General features: G+C 39.0%; 1 protein-coding gene and 1 long non-coding RNA gene across 3 annotated transcripts; both read left to right on the forward strand.

Moving 5' to 3' along the window:
* The first annotated feature begins 7,822 nt into the window (after nucleotides 1–7,822).
* On the forward strand, nucleotides 7,823–9,482 carry LOC136559729 (uncharacterized). Its single transcript, XR_010784040.1, has 3 exons — nucleotides 7,823–7,889; nucleotides 8,489–8,611; nucleotides 9,387–9,482. It is a non-coding gene; the product is annotated as an uncharacterized lncRNA (long non-coding RNA).
* A 1,661-nt stretch (nucleotides 9,483–11,143) lies between these two features.
* On the forward strand, nucleotides 11,144–26,341 carry SFTPD (surfactant protein D). 2 transcript variants are annotated; one of them, XM_066554854.1, is made up of 9 exons: nucleotides 11,144–11,299; nucleotides 12,235–12,289; nucleotides 16,504–16,591; nucleotides 16,980–17,104; nucleotides 20,585–20,724; nucleotides 21,300–21,400; nucleotides 23,892–24,030; nucleotides 25,010–25,081; nucleotides 25,781–26,341. In XM_066554854.1, the coding sequence occupies exons 7-9, from the start codon at nucleotides 23,907–23,909 to the stop codon at nucleotides 26,155–26,157; spliced, it is 573 nt and encodes a 190-aa protein (XP_066410951.1). In that variant the 5' UTR covers nucleotides 11,144–11,299; nucleotides 12,235–12,289; nucleotides 16,504–16,591; nucleotides 16,980–17,104; nucleotides 20,585–20,724; nucleotides 21,300–21,400; nucleotides 23,892–23,906; the 3' UTR covers nucleotides 26,158–26,341. The 2 variants fall into 2 exon arrangements, with proteins under 2 accessions (XP_066410951.1, XP_066410950.1); XM_066554853.1 differs by lacking the exon at nucleotides 21,300–21,400 and having other exon boundaries at nucleotides 11,146–11,299.
* Nucleotides 26,342–26,858: the final 517 nt, after the last annotated feature.

A 26,858-nucleotide genomic window follows, 5' to 3' on the forward strand; every position in this document is an offset into this window, starting at 1 on the left:
GCATGAATTAGCATAATTCAGATTAAAGCAGTGGAATAAACCTTGAGAGATACTTCAAGAGGAAATAATTTTGTTGCCAAGTCATGTTTTCTGAAACAGAAATGTTTCTTTCAGATCAGTTTCTGAGCACCTGCTGGAAGTGTTGCTGTTCTGGACCCCGATGTCCTGGTGTAGCCCCGCTCAGCCTGACTCTGGCCCTTCAGAGCTGGCATGGACTCAGGTACTTCTCATTTCTTTCAGCTGATGCATTTCAACAGTTTCTGCTCCCCACTCAACCCCTTGCTGGTCATTCAGTCACCCCAAGGCTCCAGTCACATTTGTGCTTTGAAAGGGACAGCTCAGGGATGACAAGCCCATGAAAATGAAATGGCTTTCTTCTGTGGCACTGCTTTTCCTGGGCAACAGGATTTCCTGGGAACCAGAAACTCTGTGGGCAAAGGGCTGCTTGTTCTCCCAACCATTCAAATAACCTCTCTGACTGGTGAGAGTTTCCTGTCAATGCAAGGGATGGGGGGAAGCCACCTGTGGGGCTTTCCCGTTCTATTCCCTTTCCACTCAGGTCTCTGAGAAAAAATGAGTCATGGATTGGTTTCTACAGATCAGTGGCCACCACCCTCTGCCAGGGGACTGAGTTGCCAGGACAACTGTTGCCAAGACATGCTGCTTTTCCTCGGGAACCATTTCAGAGTGTTATTTCTGTACAGCAAACCATCTCCCATGTCTATTATTACACCCACGTGAGAAGCTATCAGAGTTTTAGTTCCATGTGGAGATTGGGAAAGAGCAGCAAGGGAAAACAAGTCCAGTTACCAAAGGCGAATTTGTGATCCTAGAGGGATCAGCACAAACTTTGTGGTCTGTCAGACCATACATGCACTCTGAAAACAGAGATCCCAAAGCCCAGAGCTGGGAGCCTCTTCAAACCATGAGATCAAAATAAATTCCCAAGCTTGTAACAGTTTTTAAAAATATTTAGTTTGGAATAGGATAAGATCCTTGGGGATATTCTGCCCTGTAATAAATAGCTATATAAGCTCTTGTGATTGAGTACAGTGGCTCTGATCAACCTCTGCATGTGCTGGAAGCAGCAGGTATCATCACCTCACCCAACCTGGGACATGTCTTTTGTAATGACTGATGTGTCCTCAAAGGATCACTCTTTTCCCTTGGGAACTCACTGCTTGTGAGTTTTATATCACCTGAAAGATTGCCTTAGCTTCACTTTGTTAGTGGTGCATACACAGCAATAAAGGATCCCATTGTTACAGATGATTTTAGAGTTTATGATTCAACTGCATTAATTTCCTTTTCTTTTTGTATCAAATTCTTTTTGTTCAAGTGGAAAATGGTTTTGATTATTCTGTAATATGAGATAGCATTCAACTGAATGGCTGTAAGTTAGTTAAATGGATAAACTCCTCTGTTAAGAAATAGAAAGAAATTTAACACTCTTCTTGTCCACCAGAGGTCCCTTACAGGCCACTTTATTCATTGGTGGCTGAGCTTTCACTTGCCTAGTTAGCTTCCATTGTTTTCCCTATGGAGTACTTTTGGATCAGCTCTTGAAATGCAGGTCCTGAAGACCCTACTAATGACTTTGAATCTTTTCCACAATAATTAACTTAAAGAAGCAGAAAGGAAAAATTCTGCAGAAACATAATAAAAATCATGAAGAACTGTAGGGACTTCCTTGATCCCATAACCTTGGTAGGTAATCTCAGTATTTACACCTGCTTCACAAGTTTTGCTGGGCATATTAAAGGTTCTTGAGTGTGAGTCAACTCTATACCCCATATCACTAAATCTATATGGGATCCTTATCTGGATTCTTATCAGCTCAATCTTCACAAAACCTTTCTCAATGTACACTTAAGTTGAGAAGCAAAATGTGTTTACAGCTTCTGATACTTCAACTGTATTTGAATGTCAGCTCTTGCATAATAGTGTAGGCTTCTGCTTCATAAATGTTTGCTGCAAAATGATGAAAACCCTTGAGAAATCTTTATTTGACAGATCAGTTGTCAAATGTGAACAACTCATACAGCTTTGGCAAAAGCTGCCATTCTGCATCTTCTGTTGCAGCCAGAGTGAAGAGCTGGAAATCTGCCATGGTGTCTTATGAGCCCTTAAGCATCAAGATCACCTCTTCATGGCCTGTGTTTGAAGGAGTCTCAGCAGAAAAGAATGTCCTTCCTCTTACATTTCATTTACAGTAGGTGAAGGAAAAGCAAAGGAACAGAGTGGGAATATTCCTGTTCCTCCAAGCTGAACAAAGGACAGAAATTTCCCAATGGTGTATTGACCCCTTTAGCCCAACAATTAGATGTCTTCTGAGCTTTGTATGTATGGCCTTTGTTTTTGTTTTGTTACTGTTTGATGGCAACATTTAACCACTTGCTCAGAGCAATATAGTGCTGAACAGTCCAGCATCATACAGGTGTGTCAGCATCAAAATATTTTTGTTTGATTCAGTTGAGTAAATATCAAAGTGTAAACTCAGGTTTAATCATGAAGCACTGTAATTTACCTTTGTGTGCAGGTGTACTGGAGCAGACAAAAACCTGCAATATTCTGTCTCTCTAGCTCCCTAATTCTTTTAATGCTGGGATAAAACCAAAGCTATTCTCAAGGATAAAGACATAAATATACAAAGATTTACACTGTGCTTAGTTTTCCAGTTGCACTAAGCAATGAATTCTTTGCAGGAGTCAAACAGAAAGCTGGGTGCAAAGTGGCCTGGAGCTGGATAAAAACTTCTGTGGAATGATGGGTGTCCCATATGCAGATGCATTCCAAATGTGTAAGGTAAGATCCCTTAAAGCTCCATGAAGCTGAAGAGAGAAGTTCTTGACTTTATAGTCAAACTTTTTTGACTTTATAGTAAAAGTTTTATAATGTAATTAAGTAGAAGAGCTGACTAGGGATGGTAAGAAGAGCATCTTGATGTTATTTTTCTTCATTCAGAATCTCATGTTTTAAAGCTCACATGTCTTTAACCTCAGATGACAGGAAACTCAGCAGATTTTCCGAAGAGGAGGAGAAGAAGCTCAATACAGGTGTTCTTAATAGTCAGTATCCCAAGTGAGGGATCCTGTGGGAAACAACAACTTTGAATGTCAAACAGAACTTCCTCTGAATTAAGCAGGTGGTTTGGATTTTTTGGTCTGGTCTTCTTCAGAACTGTTTCGCTCACTTAACAGCTGCTGTCAAGATTATGCTTAGCCTTGCAAGCTGTGTTATTCCTGTGGCATTGTTCCTAGTGTGTCCTACTGTAGAAATTCCCTTCTCCCTCACAAGAAGTTGATACTTTTACCTTGCTCTTAATATACCGAGCAGTCACAGGACAATCGAAGATTATATCACTAATGAGGATTGACTATTTCAGGATAGAAAACAAGACAGAAAGCAACTGTTCATGTGCACAGTCCATTTGGCAGGCTGACAAGTCAAGAGAAATAAAGAACTTCAGCTCTCCTCCATCCTTCTGATTGTGCAAAAGCATGGATGCATGGTAGGATACACAGGCAAGAGATAAATCACTACTAATTCACAAGAAAATGATCCTGCACAGGACAGCTTCTATTCTCTGTATTTTTAAGAGCTCTAATTATGCTCACTGTATGAGCACCTATTAAGAGTCATGCTCCATGATGCCTGCTCTGAGGTTTTTTTAAGGCAAGGTTATTCCTAGAGTTTTATTCTTCCAAAGTCTTTAATCCTGTCTCTAATTGTCTCAATGAAAAGTGTGAAACACTTTGTGAACTCCTGGTTTCAGAATAAAAGCACTCTGATGGTCTGACATCAAAGAGAATCAATGAGGTAGCTGTGCATTTCTACCCAGTGCTTTAACCATTTATTCTTTTGCAAGTGTCTGGGAGCTGTCACCCTGCTATGTTGTGATGAAAATAATTGGGTATAGTTCCCACTTCTGTTATTCCCATATGATATTGCTGCTGGTGAAGAATACTCAAAACTGATAGCTCCAAAGACAAGTTTGAAACTTCAAAAGCCAAGTATTCTCCTGTGCTAAGCTGCTTCCTTCTCCAAGGAAATCTGTAGAGTTTCACTAGATAGTCAAGAATACACAGACATAAAACCACTCCCCCAAAATAATGGTCTGCAGAAAGAAGGTACATTCAAGGATCTAAATAGTGAGGAGCTCTCTATGCATGTATAAATCACAGCCAAGTAATTCTGGAGAAAGATGTAGAGATAAGCAGATAAAGAAATTACAAACTCAGCTAAGAAAAACATTTAATAGTTTGTGAATACTAAGCCACCTGCCCTTATTATTTTTATTTCTTGTTTAATGCAGATATTTACAACAGTCCTGTAAATTTTGTTCTTCATATAAACATGCTGGGTTTGGCAGAGTTTAGTGAAATTTCTGCTGTGTGGAAGAGCTATGTTTCAGCAAGATGGTGTCTTGACCTGGTGGGAACCTAGGGGTGGGGAAATTGCTGACAATCCTGTCTGCTTCGTACTTCTGCTTTTGCAGGCAAGCAACCTCCAGGGAAGTTCAACAGCTGTACAACAAACCAGACATTTTTGTGGGTTACAAGGTTATGAGTTGAGCCCTGAATGCTGCATTTTGACAGTGTATAAATCCCATGTCTGCTTCTTGGCCAAAACAGCAAAGGTCAGCGTGGCAATCTCACCTTCTTATTTAAAAAAAAAAAACCCAACAGATCTCTAATTCCAAATCTCTTTTTAATGATGTTGGCTCTACAATGTTTTTATCAAATCATATATGACAAGTAGCACTGCTCTGAACTGATGTGTTCATTATATTTTTACAGACACTAAATTTATCCTAGCTCTTGAATAGGAAAGATACAAGGCAATAGCTGACAGCCTACAACTTCTCTATCTGATGCCACCAGAAAAGAGAACAATAGCCCCAAAAATGGGATCCTGGGAACAAAACCCCTCCTGACACTGCTGCAGGGATTGAGAGGTTTAATTTTTGCAGCTGGAAACATCTAACAGAACTTATTAATAGTAAGAAAATTTTCTGCAAGCAAAATTGCCAAGTGTCTTCCTCAGCATCAAATTTTATGTTATTAATGTTGCAGAGCCACCTAGCACACACTGTATTTTCTGTGTCCTCACAATGGCCAGCTGGGCAGTGCCAGCTCTGTGGCAGGACAGGCAGTCACTGCAGTAAAACAGGTCTCAAAGAGCCCTCCCTCTCCTAGGTTACTGAAAACTGTATCCACTGACTGAAAAAAGGGGAAAAACCTTACAGTCAAAACTCAGTGCCTGCAATTGTGCTGATTGCTGAGTTGTTCATCTGCACTGTGCCACAGCCCAAGGCCAGGCAAAGAGCAAAGGGCTCACCCCAGGCTGCCGCATGCAGCCCCTGTAAATAGGGGTGGGAACACTGAGATTGGCAATCATCAGGATTGTGCAAGGCAGAGATAAACCAGTGAGCAACCCCTTGCCAAAACCAAGCACAAAATAACAGCTTTTAGTAGAAATGCAGAGGATATACCTTTTTCTTTTGGCAGCCTTGTCCTCATGCTAAAAATTCAGCCGGTTTCTGTTTCACTTCTTCCCTCCAGCTCTCTGTTGTGCGGGCTGCCAGGCAATCAGAGCTTCCCTGTGTACTGATGTGGTAAAGGTGCTGGCAAGTGAAGAGTTCCCTTGCTGGGATGAGTGTTTGTGCTGGGGCCTTGCAGCCTTTGCAGGTTGATGCAGACATGATGGTTTGGAAGGAATTTTGTGGGCTGGGCCCAGCCAGCTGACAAGGAGGGCTGTCAGGAGGGTGCAATCTCACAGTCTAAGAGCATGCTGCCCCTGAGTAGTCTGTGAGTAAATACAGGGTTTTTAGGACTTTAATTCAACCTCTGCTGTCAGGTTTTGGGCTTCTGGGCTGATGACCAAGAGCTGTCACCTCCAAGACCACATGTGGAAAAAGGACTTCCTGCTGCTTCACCAGGTTCCCCTCTCTGCCATTACCTGCATTGGGTCAATCATGGCTTAAAGCATATTTTAAGGAGGAAAAATGAATTACCTGAGACATCTGTCTTCAAAAAAGACTTTCCAAACTAGCTACCTCCTAAATATAAGTTTCAGAGCATCTTTCAAAGCCTAATTCTGATCTCTGCTGAGAAATCTCAAACTGTGTAAGCCTTGGGACCTGAAGACTCCAATTAGATACACACAATGTGATTCTCTACATGGCATTCTCTATCCTTCTATAAGTGTGGATTGCAAAACCTGTTTTGGGGTGAGTTTTATTTTTTCCTTTTCAGGTCCCTAAGATTTATTCAATTTTTGTGACAAATTTGGTGCATTTTGCTTTTTTCTTTTAACCTAAGCTGTTGTTGGTGCTAATTGTCATCAGTTGCCTTGGAAAGTGATGTAATTGCTAGGAAAACCCACCACCATTTTGCCAAAGTGTAAACAGGCACTTGGGCTCTTCTAGAATAAAGGATTGGAGCACCCTGGAAAAATATGGATGTAAATAGATCTTAGCTCCTGGCTGGCAAAACTAAAGAGATTTGTGTGAGGTTGAATCCCTGCAGGGAGTGAACTTATCTGAAGGCTTACATTTTGTTTACAAGTTTTCTTTTATTTTGAGCTTTGTCTTGTTACCTTCAAGGGAGACACCAGCAATGCCAACTTCCCTAGTATTGTATAATTAGCACAGTGTAGAAAATCGGCAGAAGGAAATCCTTACAGGGTGTTAAAAAATGTCTGGAGTCCATGAGATTGGATAAGAAATGGAAACCAGGATTCAGGTTTGTTATACTAGTTAGCTAAATACCTTCCTTATTTTATTTTAGTATGTGCCATTGCTTTAAACTTTGATGGGAGCCTAATGGAGGAAGCACAAAGAAGAATATAGAAAAATGGTGCTTCTTAACCTCTGCTTTTTATCCTAATTATGATGTTCTTACAGTAATATTCTAATGATTATACTCTATATGGTACTTTATCACATGAAACCTGACAGGGGAAGCTGCTCTCTGTGGGAAATCTTTTCTGAAGATTAAAATAAAGAGAAATAATTGAGGCGAATAGCAGAATTCATGCTAGATCTCGTTACCCTAATCTGTCAACCAAATGGTGTTTCCCAAGGCTTCTCTTTTTTTGACTGGTAGAACTGGGACAAATTAAGGCCACTTGCCTTTAATATGTAGCTTATGTACTATAAAAGTTTGTCAGCACATGCTTGTGGTAGTTTAATTTTGGGTTTTTTTTTCAGTTTAAGAGAATACATGGGGTGTGATTGCCTCACATTTGATGCTCATATTGCAAACAAGGGCAATCACTGTGGTGCAGCCTGTCAGAGCTTTACCTTGTGATGTTTCTATCTGTTACTGCTGTTCTGCTCAGAGAGGGCAGCAAAGGATTGCAGATCTTTTGGAATCCAAAAGGAGCTCAGCTCTGAGATGTAATACTGAGGAAAAATGTGTCTTTTTAATATACGAAGGAGAAATAGGGGAGACATTCAGATCATTGCTGCTCAAACATACTTGAGCTTTTTGTCCTTTTTAGGTGTGGGTGTATTAGTGGAGATTCTGGTAAGAGAAGCACTTAATCACTTTGAGCTTAGGCATTACCTGATAGGTGTGAAGAGTCCAAGCAGAAGCACAATGAGCTGTTGAGGATTCATCCTCAACTGGAATATTGTATGACTCATTTGGCATGAAGATAAAGGCTGTACATTTCGAGATATAATGAACAAAACACTGAAATTAATTTGTAGCACGGTGAGATTAATGACTGTTGTGATATTAGGTGTTTTCATTAGACCTCAAGACTTCCAGACTGTTATAAGTTTGGTTGTTTCTTTTCAATATGCACAGATACCATCAGGGGCTATATGACATGATTCAGACACAATCTCTTTTGCCTGAAGACAGGAGTGTATTTTCCAGGTAACACCTCAAAATTATGCAAATGGAGAAATTTATTAAATGACTCTGATTTGTCATGGATCTGTGGACTTACCAATGATTCTTTTTCATCCTTTCAATGCCTTGGCTTTCACTGCTAAGAGTAAGTTCAGTTAGCACAGAAAAACCTGAAAAGACAATTTATTCCTGCCCAGAAGTTCAGTGCAGTGCTCCGCAGCCAGTGTCTTCCCAGCTAGAGATAGTCCCAAAGGTGTAAAGGGTGAACAGGTACAGAGCCATGACCATTTAGCAGTACTGTAATTTTGACACTCCCTATCATCCCTTTACTCTTGTTTCATGCCTCCTTCAATCTTTCATTTTATCTCTTTACTTCTCTCATTTTCTTCTGCCCCACTAGCCTTTTGTTGGCTCTGCACAATTTCAGGAAGCTGAACATGCTTTCTGCATTTATAATGCTACTCTAGATACTTGGCTTTTAATAAATAAAAAAATAATATTGTACATTTTCACAGCAGCCCATAAAATAGAGATGTAATGAGATTTTAATCTGATCGTACCATTTGTACTCTGAATCACTTCCTATTATCTTCTACTAAATTATTACTGCTCCTTCTTTCCAGGGGCCAGCTCTCAAAACCAGAAATCATGCTTGCTAGATTTGCCTCCTAATCTGATGGTCATAACTTGATTGCTTCATACTCTCTGCCCCAACAGCAGAATTCCCCCAAGATGTGATTTGTCAGGTAATTTTTTCATGTGCTGCTGCAAGCAGCAAATGGCTCCAAAATGCTTTCTGTCATGTGGCAGAACTCAGTCACACTCTCTGCCAAGTGACCAAATCAGTTTCTGCCCAAACTCTTAATAAGTACATATGAAATTGTACATTTTCTTACCATATCACATCTGTGTTATCATGTGTAACCCACCCACCTTGGAATGAGGTGCTTGCCTTCCATCCACAAAGGAAATTCTCAACATTATCACTCCATATGAACTGTGACATAAAATTCCAGTGGCATGCACTGAGATTCTGCACAGATATTTTCTGGTCAACTACTCCTCTGTGTGCCCTCTGCAATTCCATGGTTGAAATAAGCAGAGCCAGCTTATTTTGTTGAAAGATCCTTTCAACAAACTACTCCAGAGAGGAATCCTTAATAATGCTGTGATTTAGCTCATTTTCTAGATCATGTCCTGTGATGTGGGATTGGATTACAGCTGAACAAGACTGGCTTTCTGGTTTAAGAGAATGGAACAACATGAGGGCATTTATTTCATGGATTTTCAGTGCCATATGTAGGGGTAGTAAAGGCTTTTTCATCAAAGTAATGCATTTGCTAGGAAATGAAGATTTCCATGGGAATAATTCAATTTTCCTGAGATGTTTTCATTTTCCTGGGGGTAGGCAGGTGGAAGAGCAAGGGGGAAGGAGTTGGTGTTTGGTGGTCTCTTAAAGCACTAAGGAAACAAAGTGGGAGAAAAATTTAGGAAACATTTGAATAATTTTTTTATTTTAAGTTAAATTCTAGGAGAAGAATTGAGAGGCCTATAGAGTTTCCCTGGAAAAATGAGACATTCAGGAATAAGAGGAACTTTGGAACCGTAAGGAGAGAGAGGAATAAAAGTAGAATATGGAGGTAAGAAATAAATTGCTCATGTTTCTATAGTCTGGTTTTCAAACTTTTAGTATATTCTCCAAAAAATATTTGTGTTAGTGTCTGGTATTCCTATAGCACCATTTCAGGAAAGGTGTGAGTTTCAGAAGTGTGGGGAGCAGATAAAGAAACCATCTGTTACATAGGAGATGAGCTCCCCAACAGAACTGGAGGGAGAAATTGTCTGGAATGAGTCATAAGCTTGTTGTTTTCTGTGGGTGAAATATCAAGCCCTCTATCTCATGTTATAAACAGCATTTTTTCTTCTCTCATTCTTTGCCTGTTCCTGCATTTTTTGCTCCAACTTTAATTAATTTTAAAATGTTCACATGTCTGTTTTGCCTGTGAGAACTGGGCTTTTCCCTCTGAACAGAAGATGACTTTGGCAGCCCTGAGAATTCAAAGCCTATCCAAGTGTTCACTTTGGTCAGGGATAAGGCACTCCCAGCTGGACAAATTCCCTGAACAAATCTGCAGTGTGGCCTGTGATTTCTGCTCTGGAAACCATCTATCTCTTTTACGTGGCATCAGATTACAGGAGAGCTGAGCATCTTGGAGACAGGTGTTGTGCAGTCATTTTAGTATAAATTATTTAATAACAGCCTTGAGTCCCACTTATAGTAACTGATGACTTGCAGAGACAAGTAACTGCTTTGGAAACAGAAGCACAGGTTTTGGAGGCTGAATTAAATAGACACAAAAAAGGTAAGGTAAAGGTAAGTATAATTTTTGGCCTGGTGAAATGATGGATGTGCTTGTGCTGTGCCTCTAAAAGGGGCCTGGAATACCCAGAAACAGGGTGTATTTATAGTTGTTCTCTCTTGAACATTCAATTTTGAATCTCCTAGTAAAATACAGATTTCATATTTTCAATCATTATGTGTTAAAATGTGTGTTTCAATAAGTTATGGCATGCTCAGCAGGCTGGTGGTTCCTTCTGCCTGAGTTCCTCATAAATACAGCATGAGAGAAGCATTTGTTAATAATCTTGAAACAAATGAAAAATTTGTCTCTATTTCATCTTTGAGCTGAGGTGTAAACTTGGAGATTACCCTAATGCAGCTTCTGATACATTCTTTTATGATGTAAATAATGGACAGTGCATATAGTCCTATGTTTCTTCAGTATTTAGTGATGCCTTTGTTCCTGGGGCACTTTTATTCTAGTTCTAAAATTGACTGATAATGATCACTTAGAGCCTAGAGTGGTATTTATCCTCTGAGTACAGAAGTCCACTGCAGTAGCTACTGACATGGAAATAATTTCTTTTTTGAAGTTTCAGCTATTTTCATGCAGCTCTTCCCATGTGATTGGAAAATGAATTGTGCTGTAACTACAAAGAGGAATAAAACAGTAAACCAGCCAGGCAAGTTGCTTTGTGTGCAGTAGAAAATCATGAGAAGAGAACAAGATGATGTGTTCTGGCAATCTATAGGCATCAGCTGAGGTACAGGGGATGTAAATCAAGATTTAGATGCAGTGGAAAGCAGAATTTTTTTGGTCTTAAATTAAATACAAAAGCCTGCTACTGAAATGTTCTCCAAGTGGAATTTAGCTCATGCAGAAAAAAAAGCAGAAGGCCCTGTTTGTGTGATAGGTCCTTAATGTGAGAGAAGTGATCCTATAAGCTTTTATGATTTTCTTGATGGGAGCTTCTTTCACCTCAGGTGAACTACAAAGTTATGGACTGTATTCACTAGGAAGGGGTGGATATCATGGCAACAAAGCCCAGTACTACGAGTCTGACAATTAAGAAAAATGTTTCCATTGAAGGCTGTAAGTGTTTAACCATGGCGGAGCAGATTTTCAATTTGTCTTCCACTTGGTTTAGGACTAAGCTAAGTGCCTCTAAGGAGAGGAGGATTGTGGCTACACTGGCAAGTTATGGACCCATGGGAACATAGAAATGTGTCTGTACAGAGGAGCAATTGATGCCCAGCTCATCTGTTTTATAGCTGTTATTTTCATTGCCTAATTCCCTGTCTACCTTTATAAGTAATGACATTTATTTTCTCTGCACTAGGTTATACAGGTACAGCAAAAAAGCAATTACTGAAATTGGTGAAGGACATGAATTTTCCAGAGTATGATTTATCTGCTGATCTGCTTCATGCCTTCCTTGTCATTACTGGCAAAGTATCTTTGCAGTTCTTAAGTGAACTGCATTCCTTTTCTGCATTAATTGGTGTCCTGCAGCTATGAAAAACAGAGCATTTAAAATTTTGCCTGGGAATTTTTAATCAATATTTATTACCTAAAACCACAGGAAATGGTGCAATATCTAAAAGATGTATTTGGGTTTAGGGATCAGAAATAATTCAGTCTTCAATGCATTCATTTGGAATGATTATGTAAGTCTACTTTGAGACACAAAAACCACTGTGAACTGTTTTGAGACCATTTCATCTGGACCTGAACTAAGAGCAGTGATATGTTTTTCCCCCAGTGCATCAGCCAGTAGGTTGCAATGACTAAACTACTGATTTGAAAAAAAAAAACTGGAGTAGTATTTTGAAGATATGAATGGTTGCTTTCTTTCAACTGTTTTTTTTAGTAATACTATTCCTGATGCCATTTCAGCCACCTTCTCAAGGGTTCAACTTTGAAGTGTAATTTAGACTGATTTTTACATTATTTTTCCCAGCAAATCTCCAATAGAGCTGAGAAATTTATGAAGCTTCTTGTAACCTTAAGTTAATGTTTATTTTCAGAGAGCACTGTGCTTCATTCAAATGACATCTATACAAACCACAAACTGGTTTGCAGGTAAGTGCAAAAGTACTCTTATACACACTGGAAGTTCTCAAAAGCAGAATGGGAAAACATTCCTATTGTATGCTCAGTTTCCTACAGCCCAGAGTTGTCAGATAATTAACTTTTAAACCAGGCTCTGTACAGGAAAGGCATATTTGGCCCCAGCAAGGATTGGATCCATAGAACATCTGAGGTGCACTTCTTGGAATAAACTCCCAGTCCTTGAGCTTTTAGGTTCCTTCTGGTGTCACTTCTCATTTCCAGCATTTCCTGTCCTGTAGGCTTACCCTGGTGTCACCATCTCAAGGGAAATGCTCCCCCCGCTCTAACACCTCCTGTGCAGAAGGGAAGCTGCCAGATTCCCTTTCTTTTGAGAAAACCAAAGTGCTCTTTATTACACTGGTGAAAGCCCATCTGTGCTGGAAAAGCAGCTGTGCAAGTGTGGCTCTGTCAGTCTGGGTTACCTGGTCAGCTCTCCTGTCCTGAGGCAGTGCCCAGAGGAGCAGAAAAGTCGTGCTGGAATCTGACAGCCTGCAAGGCCATCATGTAGGAGCAGGCTGATCTCAGCTGGACAAAAGTCTACAGGGCAGGAGCCACACCTAGAAATAGAAAATGAGCTCTTTACTAATTCATATTACTTGAAATCTTAAAATTGAGCAAGGTGTTATCAGATGTGCCCTTTTTCATCATTTATGTCAGGGACACCTTTTCTTCCTTGAGAAACACCTTTCTTCAGTAGGTGCTAAAAAGAACGAGTTTGAAATTGTGGTCTATTGTCTTCCAGAAGGCTTAAATCAGCATTCCTGATGACCACTTAATTTTGCATTAATTATAAACTAATCTGTATTTTTGTTATATCCCTGAATAGAACCAACTCATATTGTGCTAATATGACCTCCACAGGGCTTATAAGTAATTCAGGATGAAAGCAGCATTTGTTAATCAGCTGCTGGGTTTATCTTTCTAAAACACAATTTCAGGTTAAGTACATACTCAGGAGGAGCTATCCTGTCACATGTAAAAAAACACAATCATTGAAAGGCTCTTTTCATTCTCTTTACTTTTCAAGTGGCAATTTTTAGTGGAAGCTACAAGGTGCAAACAGGAAGCCATTCAATCAGTAGCAGCTCCTACTTACTGCTTTAATTTTTACTTATAACACATAAATATGGGGGAGCAGGTGGCTAATGTACAGTTAGAGCAGAGGAGAGGTGAGTTCTCTGCTGTGGCTGGTTTCCTGGTGTGAAGGCATCAAACTCTTCAGTTTAAACATGCAGAGGAGAGGCTTTATGCAGGGCCTGTGACTGTAGCACTGCTGAATGGCTCTGCTCTGTTCCTAACACCTGGAGACCTAAGGAGTGAAAAATCATTCTTGGGTTGCAGTTTGGCCAAAAATGCTCAGGGGAATAAACAATGCAAGATTGCCTGGAAAGCTAGGCACAGCCTTGTGTCTCTTTTAATCTCTGCTGTACCTCTCAACACCAGCAGCACGACTGGATACTCTGTGCTCTCTCTAGCACAAATGACTTTTTCCCGAGGCACCTACAGTTAAAATCTCTTTTTATGGCCTGTGACCCCAGTGGAGATTCAGACATCAGTTGAGCTGTTTAGATCAGTGCTTCAGGGTAGACACTTGTAAGAGCTTTTTCCTGGCTTTCTGTGAGCTCTGGTTTGTTTATGACTTCAGCTGGTGGCACGGTTTGTCCCTCTGAGCTGAGCTTCTGTGCTCATCCTGCAAAGAAACTTCTGGCATATTTGCAGTGGGAGGAAGACTCTACAATGTGCAACTGGCTGGCATCCTCTTCTAGAGTGTTTAAATTCAGAAAAAAATTTCAAGCAGCTGGACTAAATACACAGAATGTGAGAGTAGCAGTCGACCCACGTTTAGGTGTCTGATTTCAGAGCCTGAGATTGCTACCTTGGGCTTCATGCAAACACACCTGCAGCTGCTCAGCAGTGCAGCAGCCTGAATTTCACTTTTTTGTACCTTTTCTCATCAGGCTTTCTGGGCTTACTTGGGAAGATCCTGAACAGAATCTTTTCCCTTTCTTCCCAGCTGCACAGCTGTGCTGCAACACTTGGCTACCTTTGCCTTGTGCTTCAGCTGTGTAGAAAAAAAAGTTCTGTGCAAATTTCCATCCTGCCCCAACAATTATACCCAAGCACATTTATAATTCACAGTTTTGTTTTGATGTAAGAGAAGTTAAAGCATGCAAGTTTCTTTAGCTGAGATGGACAGACACAGTTTCACCAAATTTAGTTGGAAATCCTGGAACCCCTTCAGCAGAATCACATTGTCTACATTAGTTACTCTCTTGATTATCTCCTGTCTTGCACTTTATGTGTCCAATGACACCCCTGTGAAGGTGTCCCATTCAGAAGTGGTTTGACCAGCACTACATTGCCTACAGATCACAAACATTTAACTTCTCTATCCCCTTACACCCTCTCCACCCTGCCTAAGCAACCATACATATTCACAGAAAGGAAAGACAGGAGGAAATTATGCACTATTTAAATCCTTTTACCTTTTTATTCTAGACATGCAGCTAAAATGGAAAAGGGGTTGTATTTATGGGACTTCCTAAGCCTGTTAAGTAGATATTTTATTTATGCATTAAAAAGTAGTGGAGCAAATGTTATCTTGAAGTCTCTGATTGTCCTCTATGGGCTGTTATTTTCTACTGCATGGTATTTAGCTTCAAGCTGCAATTGCCACCCTCTGGAGAATCTCATCTGTCATTTTCATGAGTGAAGTGCATTTCTAGGTTTCATGACTAATGATGAATAGAAGTTAAAAGCCTTTCAATGGAAAAGTTCTACAAGCAAAGTGAAAATATTTCTATTCCTGTTTCTTTATAACATTATGTTTTAAGTTCTATCTTAAAGCAAAACCTGTATTTTTAATAAGTGTTGTCAACGACATGGCAGGACTGGATGACAAGAAAAGTTTTCAGCTTCTCACACAATAGCAGTTTAAAAAGCTATTTAAGAAATATTTCAAATGTATCTGCAGTGCTGAAATGTATTATGTATATCACTTCACTGAAAATTGTATATTACTCTTTGTCTCAAGTTACTGGGAGCTCTCCAGTGGTTTGGAATACTGCAGTCCTAAGGTTTATTTTTGTCAAATACTCTCAAAATAGTTCTGAATTTGGTCTTTATTGTGGCAAACTGTGTGAGTTGTTGAAAATAGTATAGTTTACATAATTTATCTCTGTAACAATAACAAAGTCTGTTCATCAGGAAAGGTAAAAAAACCATAAAAGATTGCAGTGATTAAACTGTTGGGCCCCCTTTGTGTGGGAAAATAGATTCTAGAGAAATGCAATGTACTACTGGCATGGTGACACAGGCACCAAAACAGGAGCACAGTTGTTCTCAAGGTTTTGAAAGCTAAATTTTATAAGCTAATACTTAAAATCACTCCAGCTTTAGGGGATTGTCCACAGGAACAATGGCAATGGCCTGAGCCTGTGCAAGAGGAGCTCTGCTGTACCCAGCAGGCTGGGCTGTGCACAGCTGGGGAAAACCTGGCTTCTAGCTTGGGTCCCTGAGATGTTCTGGTAAGGCAGACAAACAGTGAGACTTCTTGAAAAATGAGAATGTTTGAGGAGTTCCTGAGTAGATTCCCACTCCTGGGAAACAAGCATGTTCCTGTCTGCCTAGAATGAGTCCTCAAATCCAAGTAAGAGTGCCAAAACCAATTTATAAATAAATATAATTAATACTTTCATTTTACTATAAAAGGTATATTCATCCTAGAATAGGTAGCTGAAATGATTGTTAATAATTGTATAGAGTTTCTTTTGTCTTAATAAACATTATTTTTGTTAGTCTTCAAAACTACATATAAAGCTACTTAAAGGCTGTAAGAGGTGACCCCCATGGAATAACAAAATGATATTTTATTAGTTAAGTAGTTGACATTCCTGGTTATTACATTTCTCAAAGTTATTAAACATTCTCTTTGATTTGTCATTCAAGTTAAGTCTGCTGTGTTTTAATAACCATTTAATAAACGTTTTCAGTTTGAATCATTTTGGCCTCAAGCAACATTCAAGATCTTCCCCTCTCTTGAGAGGGAATCTGAGGGTGTAGAACTCTGTTCATTCCTGTTTGTTTTATTTCTATTTCTTTGAGTCTTCATCTGTTCCTTGTTTTTATCTATTAGCTGAACTTCAAGGGGCTTTAAATAGAGCTTTTCTCATTTACCCTTGCAGGAACCTTCCAAGAGTATTTCTGCACCAAAGCCTCTGCAATAACTGCACCTTAGGTAGTTTCAAGTCAGCTGGGATGTATCAATCAAAGGTAAGGAGATGAATCTGCTTCCTTGGGCACTGACAGCCTTTCCTTTGCATGTCAGCCCTGCAGCTCTGCTGGCACAGAACCACCACGTGCAATTGCAGGAGCTGGGTGGATGCAGGGCTGAGCCTCACCAACCCATCAGGTGCTCAGGATATCTGCTTTTCAGGGGAGCTGAAATGGTGAAGTACTTCATTAGCTGTCTGCTATAAAATGCTCCTCTGCTTTTGCACAAATTAGGATCAAACGTGTGCAAAAGAAGCAGATTTGGTGTGTTAAGCTCTACGTGCTTCCAACAACACAATCAGATAAAACACCGAGAATTTTGTGTTCGCTCTCCTGAAAAAATCTGTGGAAAATGGAATTCTGTAATACCTGTTATCCTAATTTTCAGCTCATAACAGCAATAAAAACCACAATAGGTGGTGTTTGCTGAGAATACATTAATGATTGTGTCCCTTCAGTAAAATACAAAGCAGCTTCATTTCACTGTGATCATCAGACCTTAACAGCAGCTTGGTGAGTTTATTATTTTCCTTTGCTACTCTGTATTTTCTGCCATGTGTTTTCAACCACAAGTTTCTCCCAAGGACTTTGAATTTCTATTGCAAATAAAACACTGACAATGCTTTTGGATACATATGTTCTAACACTTATCAGTGAGACATAACACAGCCATTTCCCAGCAATAACAACATAATAAGAGCTTGGCAGAATTTTTTTCCTATCAGCAGGCTAGATTATTTTAAATTGATAACAAGAGCCAGGTGGCTATTCATAAGGGCAAGATATGAATTGCAAGCACATGTTTCCAAGGCAATGTTGGCCATTGGCTGTTCAAGCATAAATTGCTATTACCACTTTTGATGGGAGGTAAATGGTGCAGCTCATCTCTATGGGAACACAAAGTGGCAGGACACCTCCAGCATTTCTCTTTGCACTGTTCCCAGTGGAGGAAGGCAATGTTTACTCCTCTGTGACACACCTAAGTGACATTGCAGTGAGTAATTTCCTTGTGCTCTTGAACGAAGATTAGGAGTCAGCCCCCATGCTGTTAAGGAGTATTCCTGTAAGGGGGCTGCTTGCTGCAGAAGATGAAAGGAGGAATTAGAATTGGTAATACAGGACAATACAGTTGTCCTACAGGATAAAAAGGTGAATTGATGATCTGAGGGGAAAAAAACAGGATTCTTCAGTGATCCTAGGAATTACATCTCCCTTTAGCTAGCTCTGAAACAGGTAAGAAACAGACTTGAAAACATTGCTAGGTTTTGAATTTAGAGTGAAATGTTTCTGTCTGTTTATGAAAAGACAAGACAGAAGCTGATTAGAGTGTGGTCCAAAGTTTTACCAAACCTGGACAAAGAATATGGGAAGGGAGAAGGGAAGAGCATTTGGCCTGCCCAAAGGAAGGAAGAAGGCTGTGTCTAAAACTCTGTTATTGTCAAAGTAAGAGCTGCTTGTTGCCTTTGTTTTAATGTGCTGTTTGATTTTCTCCTTTTTTAATTCAAGGCATAGAAACAATGGCTCAGTCAAAATTACTTTAATCTAGCAACTTGCCTACCATTTTCACAAAACCCAAGAGACCACTTTGATATCTGTAGTTTAAATCAATTATTTAAAGTATATGAGAGAGAAGGAATCTAATGTAATCTGAAAGCAAAGGCCAGGTACTTCTGTTAACATGGGTTTAACTTGAAAGTTCTTTGGCAGGAGATAACCATGACTTTAAGAAAAAAAATTGAAATCTGGTCACCTCTTTTCTTGATAGCAAAGTTTGAATTGTTTTTCCTAGAACAGAAAATTGATAGATTGAAAGGGATTTGGGTTAAGGTTAAGGTTCAGTTCAGTCTGGTGAAGCCAGCTCTTTAAAATCCAGTGCTCCAAGCTTTGCTCCCCAACTCTGCTTGGAAATTCATGATCTATATTCAGTATTCCTTCTTCTTCTACATCTACCTGTGTACACTTAAACATAGAAATCTCCCTGGGATTCACTCCCCAAAAAACCAGTGTATTATTGAGCTGACAGCATTTCTCTGATGCCATGCTTTTTTCATAAATATAAACAGGTCTCATCAGCAATTACATTCTTCCTGTAATGTGTTTATCCTCAAGTTAAGGTCTAGGGCACACACAGCATAGTTTTCTTTAAGTATTAGCAGTGGGATTAAGTGCCACACTGTTGACATTTTTTCCCTCCTATTCCTGCATCAGTGCACTGTAAATTAGCATACAAATTATTTTATCAGTGTTTCTTATTTTCCAAAGGTGGGGGACTGTTGAAATTCCCATATTTTTGTTTGGTTTTGTGTCAATAAAATTGAATTGCAGGAGGGGAGGAGGTAACACTTGACCTACTGGGTTGTTTCATGACATAAGAGGTGACATATGCTTAGTGCCCTGTATTTCTGATGAAGTCTTGAGCTGATGCCAATGAGCCCTCTTAAAGCTAACTATAGACACTTAACTCTGTATAATTTAAAGCTCAGCAAATAAATTACAGTGGAAATACTAGAATGCAAATTTTAAAAATGACTATTGTTTTGAAAGAGGTAAACATGGAGAATTGACCACACCTGCTTGTCACACAGATGCTGTACCAAGGACTCACTCAGAGAATCAATATCAGGAACTTGCAGCACAGTGACACACTTTAAATTATTGCTAATATAAACTAGCAAGGCAGTACATCACTATTTTATGTGAAAGAGCACAACATACCTTTACACAGATCAGGACATGCTAAGTTATCATAATCAGTTACTAATCAGCTCACTTCAAAACAGCAAAATGAGGACTTTACCTTGTGTTCTAAAAATGAGAAGCTTGAAAGCTGTATAAAATTAGTTCTGGTTCTGAAACCCCCTTGGCAGTTAGTTTTTTGAGGGTAGCATGCAGAGCTGTTACAGAAAGAAGCAATCTTTTTGGCCATATGGCATCTTGAAAATCAGATTCCATTTTTTCCCCAAGTTCTCCTTTGCTGAGAGTTGAGCAGGATTTGGGTTTAATCCACTGTCAGAACATCATATTTAATATTCTTATGGTTCTTCCTAATGCTAGAAGGGGGCATGCAGTGCCTGGGGTCCTCTGAAACCATTAAAATTCCCTGCTGAGCTTTGTGGGTGTTTCCCAGCTAAAGGCCTTCAGCCATTATCACCCAGGTTTACCTACAAATTTCAGAATTCCCATCCCAGCTATTCTACAGGGATGCTAGGTTGCAGACAAAATATTTACTTACTTTCTTCCTTGTTGAGTATGTTTGTTTTCCCTCATTCTCTGCTGCATAACTAAGGAAAGTAAATGAAATGACTAAGTAATCTCTCACATTGGATTATGTTTTAGATTTCTTATCAGATTCCATTGTGGAAGTATGATCTGACTCATGGGAGAACAACTGTTACCAAATGTATCTTTCTTCAAAAGTTTTACCAAAAGATAAGAATTGATAAGGTTTTACTAGATCATAAGCCATGTTTTGCTCATGCCACATGTTCATAAATGGATAGAGATAAGCTACTGGAGCTTTACTGATCTCCCTGTTCAGTGCTTTCAATTCTTTTATTTTCTTATAATATAAACTGTGTTAGGTGGAAGAAACAGTACAAATCTCCAGAGACTTATCTTGTTCATGTGTTAGAGCTGCATGTATATGCAGTGATGCAGCAGAAAAACCAGCCCTTACAACTGTTGCAGAGTTGCCTGGAAATTGGATCTGTTGAGATTTTGTCCTGGTAGCATTCCCAAGAACTTGGGCACCCAGCAATATTTAAAATATTGCTTCTCAAAATCTGGATCCATTAAGTCCCATCTTGTTCTGGAATTGAAGAAATTTCCTATGTTCCCCAGAGGTCTGCTGCCATCCAGAAACAGAATTACCTGTGTCTTTGACTGTGCTAAGTTGTCTGGTATCTGTGCTATTTCCAAACTGCAACAGGAATTAGAAAAAATATTTTATCTGTTGGGTACTGTCTAATCCACATTTTATCCACTCAACACCAGTTTTTTACATCTACCTCATGTGGACTACAGAGAGAAATAGTTTCCATTGGTGCTGCAAAAGGACTAGTGTGCATTCAGAGCTCTGCTGCCCATCTGGTAGAGGAAGGACTTTGAAGACAGATTGTCCAGAACATACATTTGTGAGTATTAACTGATCATTTGCTAAGAAGGAAACCTGCTACATCCTCAATTTGCTATTTGTGGGGGGTTTTGAGATAGAGAACAGGCCATGCTGGGCACTTTTAACTGCAGGACAAGGCTCACAGTTCTCAATGGAATTGGATTTAAGTGCCTGCACTATGTCTAAGGGGAATCCTAAATGTGTCTTCTGCTTTGGTATTTTATCTTGGCTAGGTCAGCCAGTTGATATGAAACATCTCTAATTGCTGAGCAGGGAGCCTAAAGGTGTTAGATTGCAGCTGTGAATTCTGCTGGATTCATTCAGAAAGAATAACACTATTATTAGGGGTGATGACAAAACTTAAATAGTTTATGTGAAATGCAAATGAAAAATAGAAAACATCCTATCCTTAAGAGACCACAGTATAAACTGACAAAACATCAAACATTTTAGAGTAGAATGCATCAGAACCAGAAGGAAGTTACAAAATCCCAGTATTTATTTCTGGGAAACAACAGGAGCAAAACCTCTGGTTTCTCGTTTTGTTTTGTTTTGTTTTTTTAATCCATTTGAGAGTTTTGTGCATGTATACAGATTTTTTCCAAGATCCATCTCTGACCAAGAGAGGAGCAGCTGTCTTGTGCAAGAGAGACCAGAATGAGCATTCTAGCACATAGCTAGAAAATTATATTAAGGTAAGATAAATACATCAGATACAGAGAGGGGAGGAAAGTTTAGAATTCTGATTACTGGGTCAGACTATCTGGAAGGTACCAGGCTTCCCTAAGATTAATCACAAGAGTATCTTTCCTTTTACAAGAGCCACTGGTGGCCATCTGCCATTTTTTGCTTTTATAAAACAACAAACTATTTTAAAATATGACCTAAAATTGCTGAAAGTTACTTTACAGTTTTATATCTTTTGTATATACAAATCTGGGGTTATCTGTTAGTTCTGGATTGTATTTTCTACAACTTTGGCTGTATTTTGTTAAAAAAAAAGAAATTTCTCAACCCTTAAAACTGACTTCAGTATTTGCCTAACAAATATATGAGCAAAACTGAAAAAGTTCATTAGTGGCCTCAGTATCCACTTCAGCCATATCGTTTAACAAACACCACACTATATAAAGGGAATTTGTGTGAACTGCTTTTTCATTTCATTTTGAAGCAGAAGGGTAAGTTGAATTTCCTTTTAATAAATCACAAAGAATTTCAGCTAGAAGGCAAACCTGTTCCTTTTGATTTCTGTGGTCATATTTATGTTCTAAAATTAAATTTCCCTTTATTAGTAATTTTTTTACTTTGCTTATACTAGCAATTTTGGTAGATAAGGAGGTGCCTGAAGGACACTAGATAGTAATGACTGATGAAGGTCATTAAAACTGGATTAAAACTGAAGAGCTGTGTTTTTTCAATTTTGCTATATAACTGATCAGGAGTCTGACTCTGCATCATAATCCAATTATGAGCTGGATGCAGTAGTCCATTCAGATGTAATTCCCTGAATGATCATCACCAGGCAAAGGGTACATGTTGTAATTGCATTTCCTTATCTCAAGGATGTGAGTATGCCTATCACCTCAGGTAGGTTTCTGTTAAGGTCTTTAATAATCTGCTCTCTCTGAGTCACTGGCCAGAGTTTCCAGAGGGGTCTGCTGGCCTTCAGTAAAGGGTAAACAACTGGAGATGCTTCAAATTCAACAAATTAAACTGAACAGCACCTTTAATACTGCACATGTGCTCTCAGGTGGATTTGATCTTACATTCTTTAAAGTGCAAATTCTTGACCATATTCTGTTAGTTAAACAGATCCTATGTGCTGCAAATTTATGACATAATTGAATATTTGTATATTCAAGGGTATGTGGCATCAGATTGAGGTTGATGTGACATTCCCCTAGAAAAAAAAGTTGCTGTTGATGCAGATTAAAAATAACCTCAGAAGTCTTCTATAACAGAGTCAATATGGAAGATATAAACAATGCTTTTTCTTTTAAAAGTTCACCTCACTTAATAAATGACACTAGATGATATTTTGATTCTGCTTGGCATATATACTTTGAAATGTAACAGCAAATACCTTGTTATTGCTTGATCAACCTAGGTGTTAATAATCTTAGAGCATTCAAGCCAACCAAGCTTTTATTTTAAGTTTTAAGAGGAGCTAGATTTAGAACCTAGTATGTGTAAATGCTGATTTTTTTAAAAAAAACATGGAGCTTTTTAAGAGAGAGTAGGTACAGGGTCCTCTTTGATTTGTGCCACTAGAAAAGTGAAGTAATGGATATTAAGTTGTTTTGTATGAGTCAACTCATGAACATCACCCCACTGGAAACAGATACACATTCTGGCATCTTGAACCTTTCTTTATATCTCCTGTTACTTTAACTGAAAGATGTCAATAACTGGATATTTCTATGCCATAGTATCTTACAGTCCTTCAGGTTTCACAGCTGCACAGCACACACACTTACTCTGCTGTAAACAACCCACAATGTACAGTTCTAAAATGCTTTTCAGTCGTGATAGCTCAGCACTAAGATTATAACCCTAGTTGTTGTTTTATCTGTGGGGATAAAATAATATGAATAAGCCTATTGCCAACCAGCAAACATTTATTTTCTACAAGATTAACTGACATTTTCAAGCTTGTGGAATTTTATTCAAAAAAGGATAGGAATGTCAATTGAGCTATAAAGTTTTGCCCATGTGTAAAACAGTATCAGTTTATGCCAAATAAATGTGCTTAGATAGTGTTGGGCTTTAACAAGCTCCCAAACACGACCAGTTCCACTGTGGCAGATCTGCCTTTCAGGTTAATATCCTATGCATCATCCAGTGATTACAGTCCTTGCAGACAGCTAATGGCTTAAGTGTAATCAGTTACCTCTGAGCTTATCATTTCTCAAGGATTAATCCAACAAATAGTCAGTGACAGTGAAAGGGATAATTTATCTTCACTATTCCAAGTTTATCAGTCTAGAAAGAATTTTGTGTATGAACTACACAATGGTTGCAAAATAGATCTTTTACACCTGAACTATAAACTTTATTTAAACAAGTAAATAATGTAAATTTCAAGAAGGGATGATGGTGGGGGGAGAGTGTGCAGCTGTATAAACCAATGTCTACAATTTCTTACAGAATTGCCTGACAAATGTGTGGGTTTGTTTTTTTTTACAGCTGGCCTGAGAAATCATGCTGTCTAACTCATCCTACATCCTCATAGCACTGGCTGCTTTGTCAGTGACTTGCCATGCATTGAGTAAATGCCCAGGAATTTCTGGGCTGCCTGGCATCCCTGGAAGGAATGGTCTCAAAGGTAAGCAGACTTCTTCTTTTGCAAGAGACCCACCTGACAAAGGCTGCATGACCAGAACAGATAACACTGAAGGACACGTGCTCTCAAGGAAGCAGATGTGTTAAGCACAAGAAGGAAAAGAGAATGGAGGAAATGGCAGTTTATTTTTTTCTAAAAACCAGGTCTCCTCTTTCTCTGGGGGAGAAATTTATGTACATATTTATATATATGTAGAAATGCTTTCTCCAGGTCTGCTGACAAGGCTAAAGCATGATCAGAATTATTCCCAGAGTCCCTGTATTAGGTCAAATATGGGGTTTTTTTAAATGGGCTGTGAAGTGCAGTAAGAGCTGCAGTATTGCTGGGGATGCAGCAACATTTTGTGTTTCTCCATTGCTGTTTGTTTTAGCTGTGAATTGTGGATTATGACCATGAGAATACATTAGTGACTTTATTCTACATATAGGACCCCCGTTACCTGAGGAAAGTGGTCTGAAAAAAAGAATCTACCTTTACAGTGGGTTCCCATCTTTAGCAAGCAGCACTGGATGTATTTTACACTATTCAGAAACCTTCCACTGCCACTGTTTATGGCTCCCATTAAAGCAAGATAAACACCCAGCACTTTAAAAAGAAACTCACACGGCACCATAGAAACTGTTTCCTCCTCAGAGTGTTCCTCATGCCTGTCATCACCAATGAAACCTTTGGCAAAGCCAGTTTCATAGATAAGCTAACAAAAGGCTTCAACCTGTAGAGCTTCAGTTTCTTTTCTGCAGAGGAGAATTACCAGCATTTCAGAGGATTGCATGTTTTTGTTTGCTTTAATGTAGATTAACAACAATGTGACAAAATAATGGGAAAATGTTTATTTTACTCTTGCTGGTGTTAAAAAATACATTTGCAAGTTAGTTCTGCAAAGTAATTGCTTTTATCCATGGGATTGTTCCTAGCAGCACAGCCTAGTATAACTGTATAACTTTTGTTTTTATCTGTATAGGTCTGCCTGATTCTCTGGCCAGCAAATTTGCTTTAGCAAATTTGAAGCACCGACTTTTCCGACTTGAGGCTGGTAATTCTTCCACTTGTTACTTTTTCAGCTCACAATCAATTTTAAGTGCAATAGGCAAAGTTATTTACAGAACCATGACTTGCAGGAAAGAAACTGCATTTGGAATGGGTTCTACACTCCAAAACTCCATTTTCTCACTCAAAGCAGGGGAAGTCAGGGTTCTTATTTCCCTGGTGAGAAGCAGATTCCTCTTGGCAATCATAATGCACATTTATTCAAATTGGGTTTATTTTTAAAAATACTCCAACTACCTGTTGTACTTTCCACATGGATTCGTGGAAACTCAGTCTTGTACCACTTTTATCTGTCAGCAACCAGATTGTTAAAGGTGGTAAATTGTTTTGTACTGAAAGGGATTCACAAAACAATTATCATTTTTCTGTTTCCTTTGCTCAAATCTGAAGCATGCTGATCATCTTCAGAAAGTACACTAAATATAACAGCGTTGATATTTAGCAGATGTTGGTGAGACATCCTTGTCTTGGAGACAAGGACAAGTGGTCACAAGCAGAAAAATATATTTAGTGAACAGTTAGTGAATGGGTAAAATTAAGGATCTTTATTTATCTTCTTCCTTAGCTCAATTTTTCCCTCTGTTCCTTTTAGCACTTTTAGTTTTCATCTCTTGATTTCTTTTACTTTGCTTTTACATCAGTATGCCATAGAGAATTTACAAAGCTAACTCTTTTCATGTTTCAGTGCTTGCTTTGAATGGGAAAATGAGAAAAGTAGGAGAGAAAATACTTGCTAGCAATGGGAAGAAAGCTGACTTTGCATCTGCACTGCAATCCTGTGAAGAGGTTGGAGGAACTCTTGCAGCCCCCAGGAATGAGGAGGAGAATAAAGCTATTATGGACATTGTGAAGCAGTATAACCAATATGCTTACCTGGGCATTAGAAAGGGGGAGACTTCAGGTCAGGTTAAGTATTTAAATGGCATGCCTCTGAGTTATAGCAACTGGCACCAGCATGAGCCCAATGGCAAAGGGAAAGAGAAATGTGTGGAGATGTACACTGATGGCACCTGGAATGACAAAAAATGCAACATGTACCGTCTCACAATCTGTGAATTTTAAAGAATGGCCTTTCAGCCACCTCAGAGCATGGAGATAATGAAGTATCTGTGTTTCGGGTTGATTAAATTTCTGCAATTTCTTTGTATCCTAAAATATAAGATGAATCATATTGTGATCTTTTTTAGCCTTAGAAAAATGCCAAATGTGCTAGGTGATTAACATGATTAAAATGTGCCTGAACTGATGTGCCTGATGTGTTTCTCCCTTTTGGAGGGTTGGGAATACCTCAGAATTCATTTCTCATGGCAGACTGTCTCCGTACCTTTGTGAAGATTAGAGGAAAATTCCAAGGTTTGGGAGATTGGAAATGCTGAAGTTAAAATTGCCCATAGTGTCATGGCTGGAAGCATTTTGAAGTACTTAATGTTAAGTACTTAAGTTTCTGCCTCAGAAGAGATGCACAGAGGTTGACTTCACTGGAGCAATTATGGTTTCAGGTTTTGGACATCGCTTTCAATCACAGAGCCTGTGTCACATTGAACCACTCACTGATTCATTAGTGTCCACCTTTTGTTTTATAAAAATATCAATAATACTAGTTACAATTAATTTTTCTAGTTTCAGAGGCTACTCTCTATAAAACACAAAGATAAATATTGCACTCAATTCAAGTAGATAGAGTGTATAAAATGCCAAAGATTGCATTTTGTTGCTAAAACAGCACATTCCCTCAGAAAAACATGAGATTGCAGTGTTGGAAG

Source organism: Molothrus aeneus, chromosome 8, assembly GCF_037042795.1.
Source record: "Molothrus aeneus isolate 106 chromosome 8, BPBGC_Maene_1.0, whole genome shotgun sequence".
NCBI classification, from domain to species: Eukaryota; Metazoa; Chordata; class Aves; order Passeriformes; family Icteridae; genus Molothrus; species Molothrus aeneus.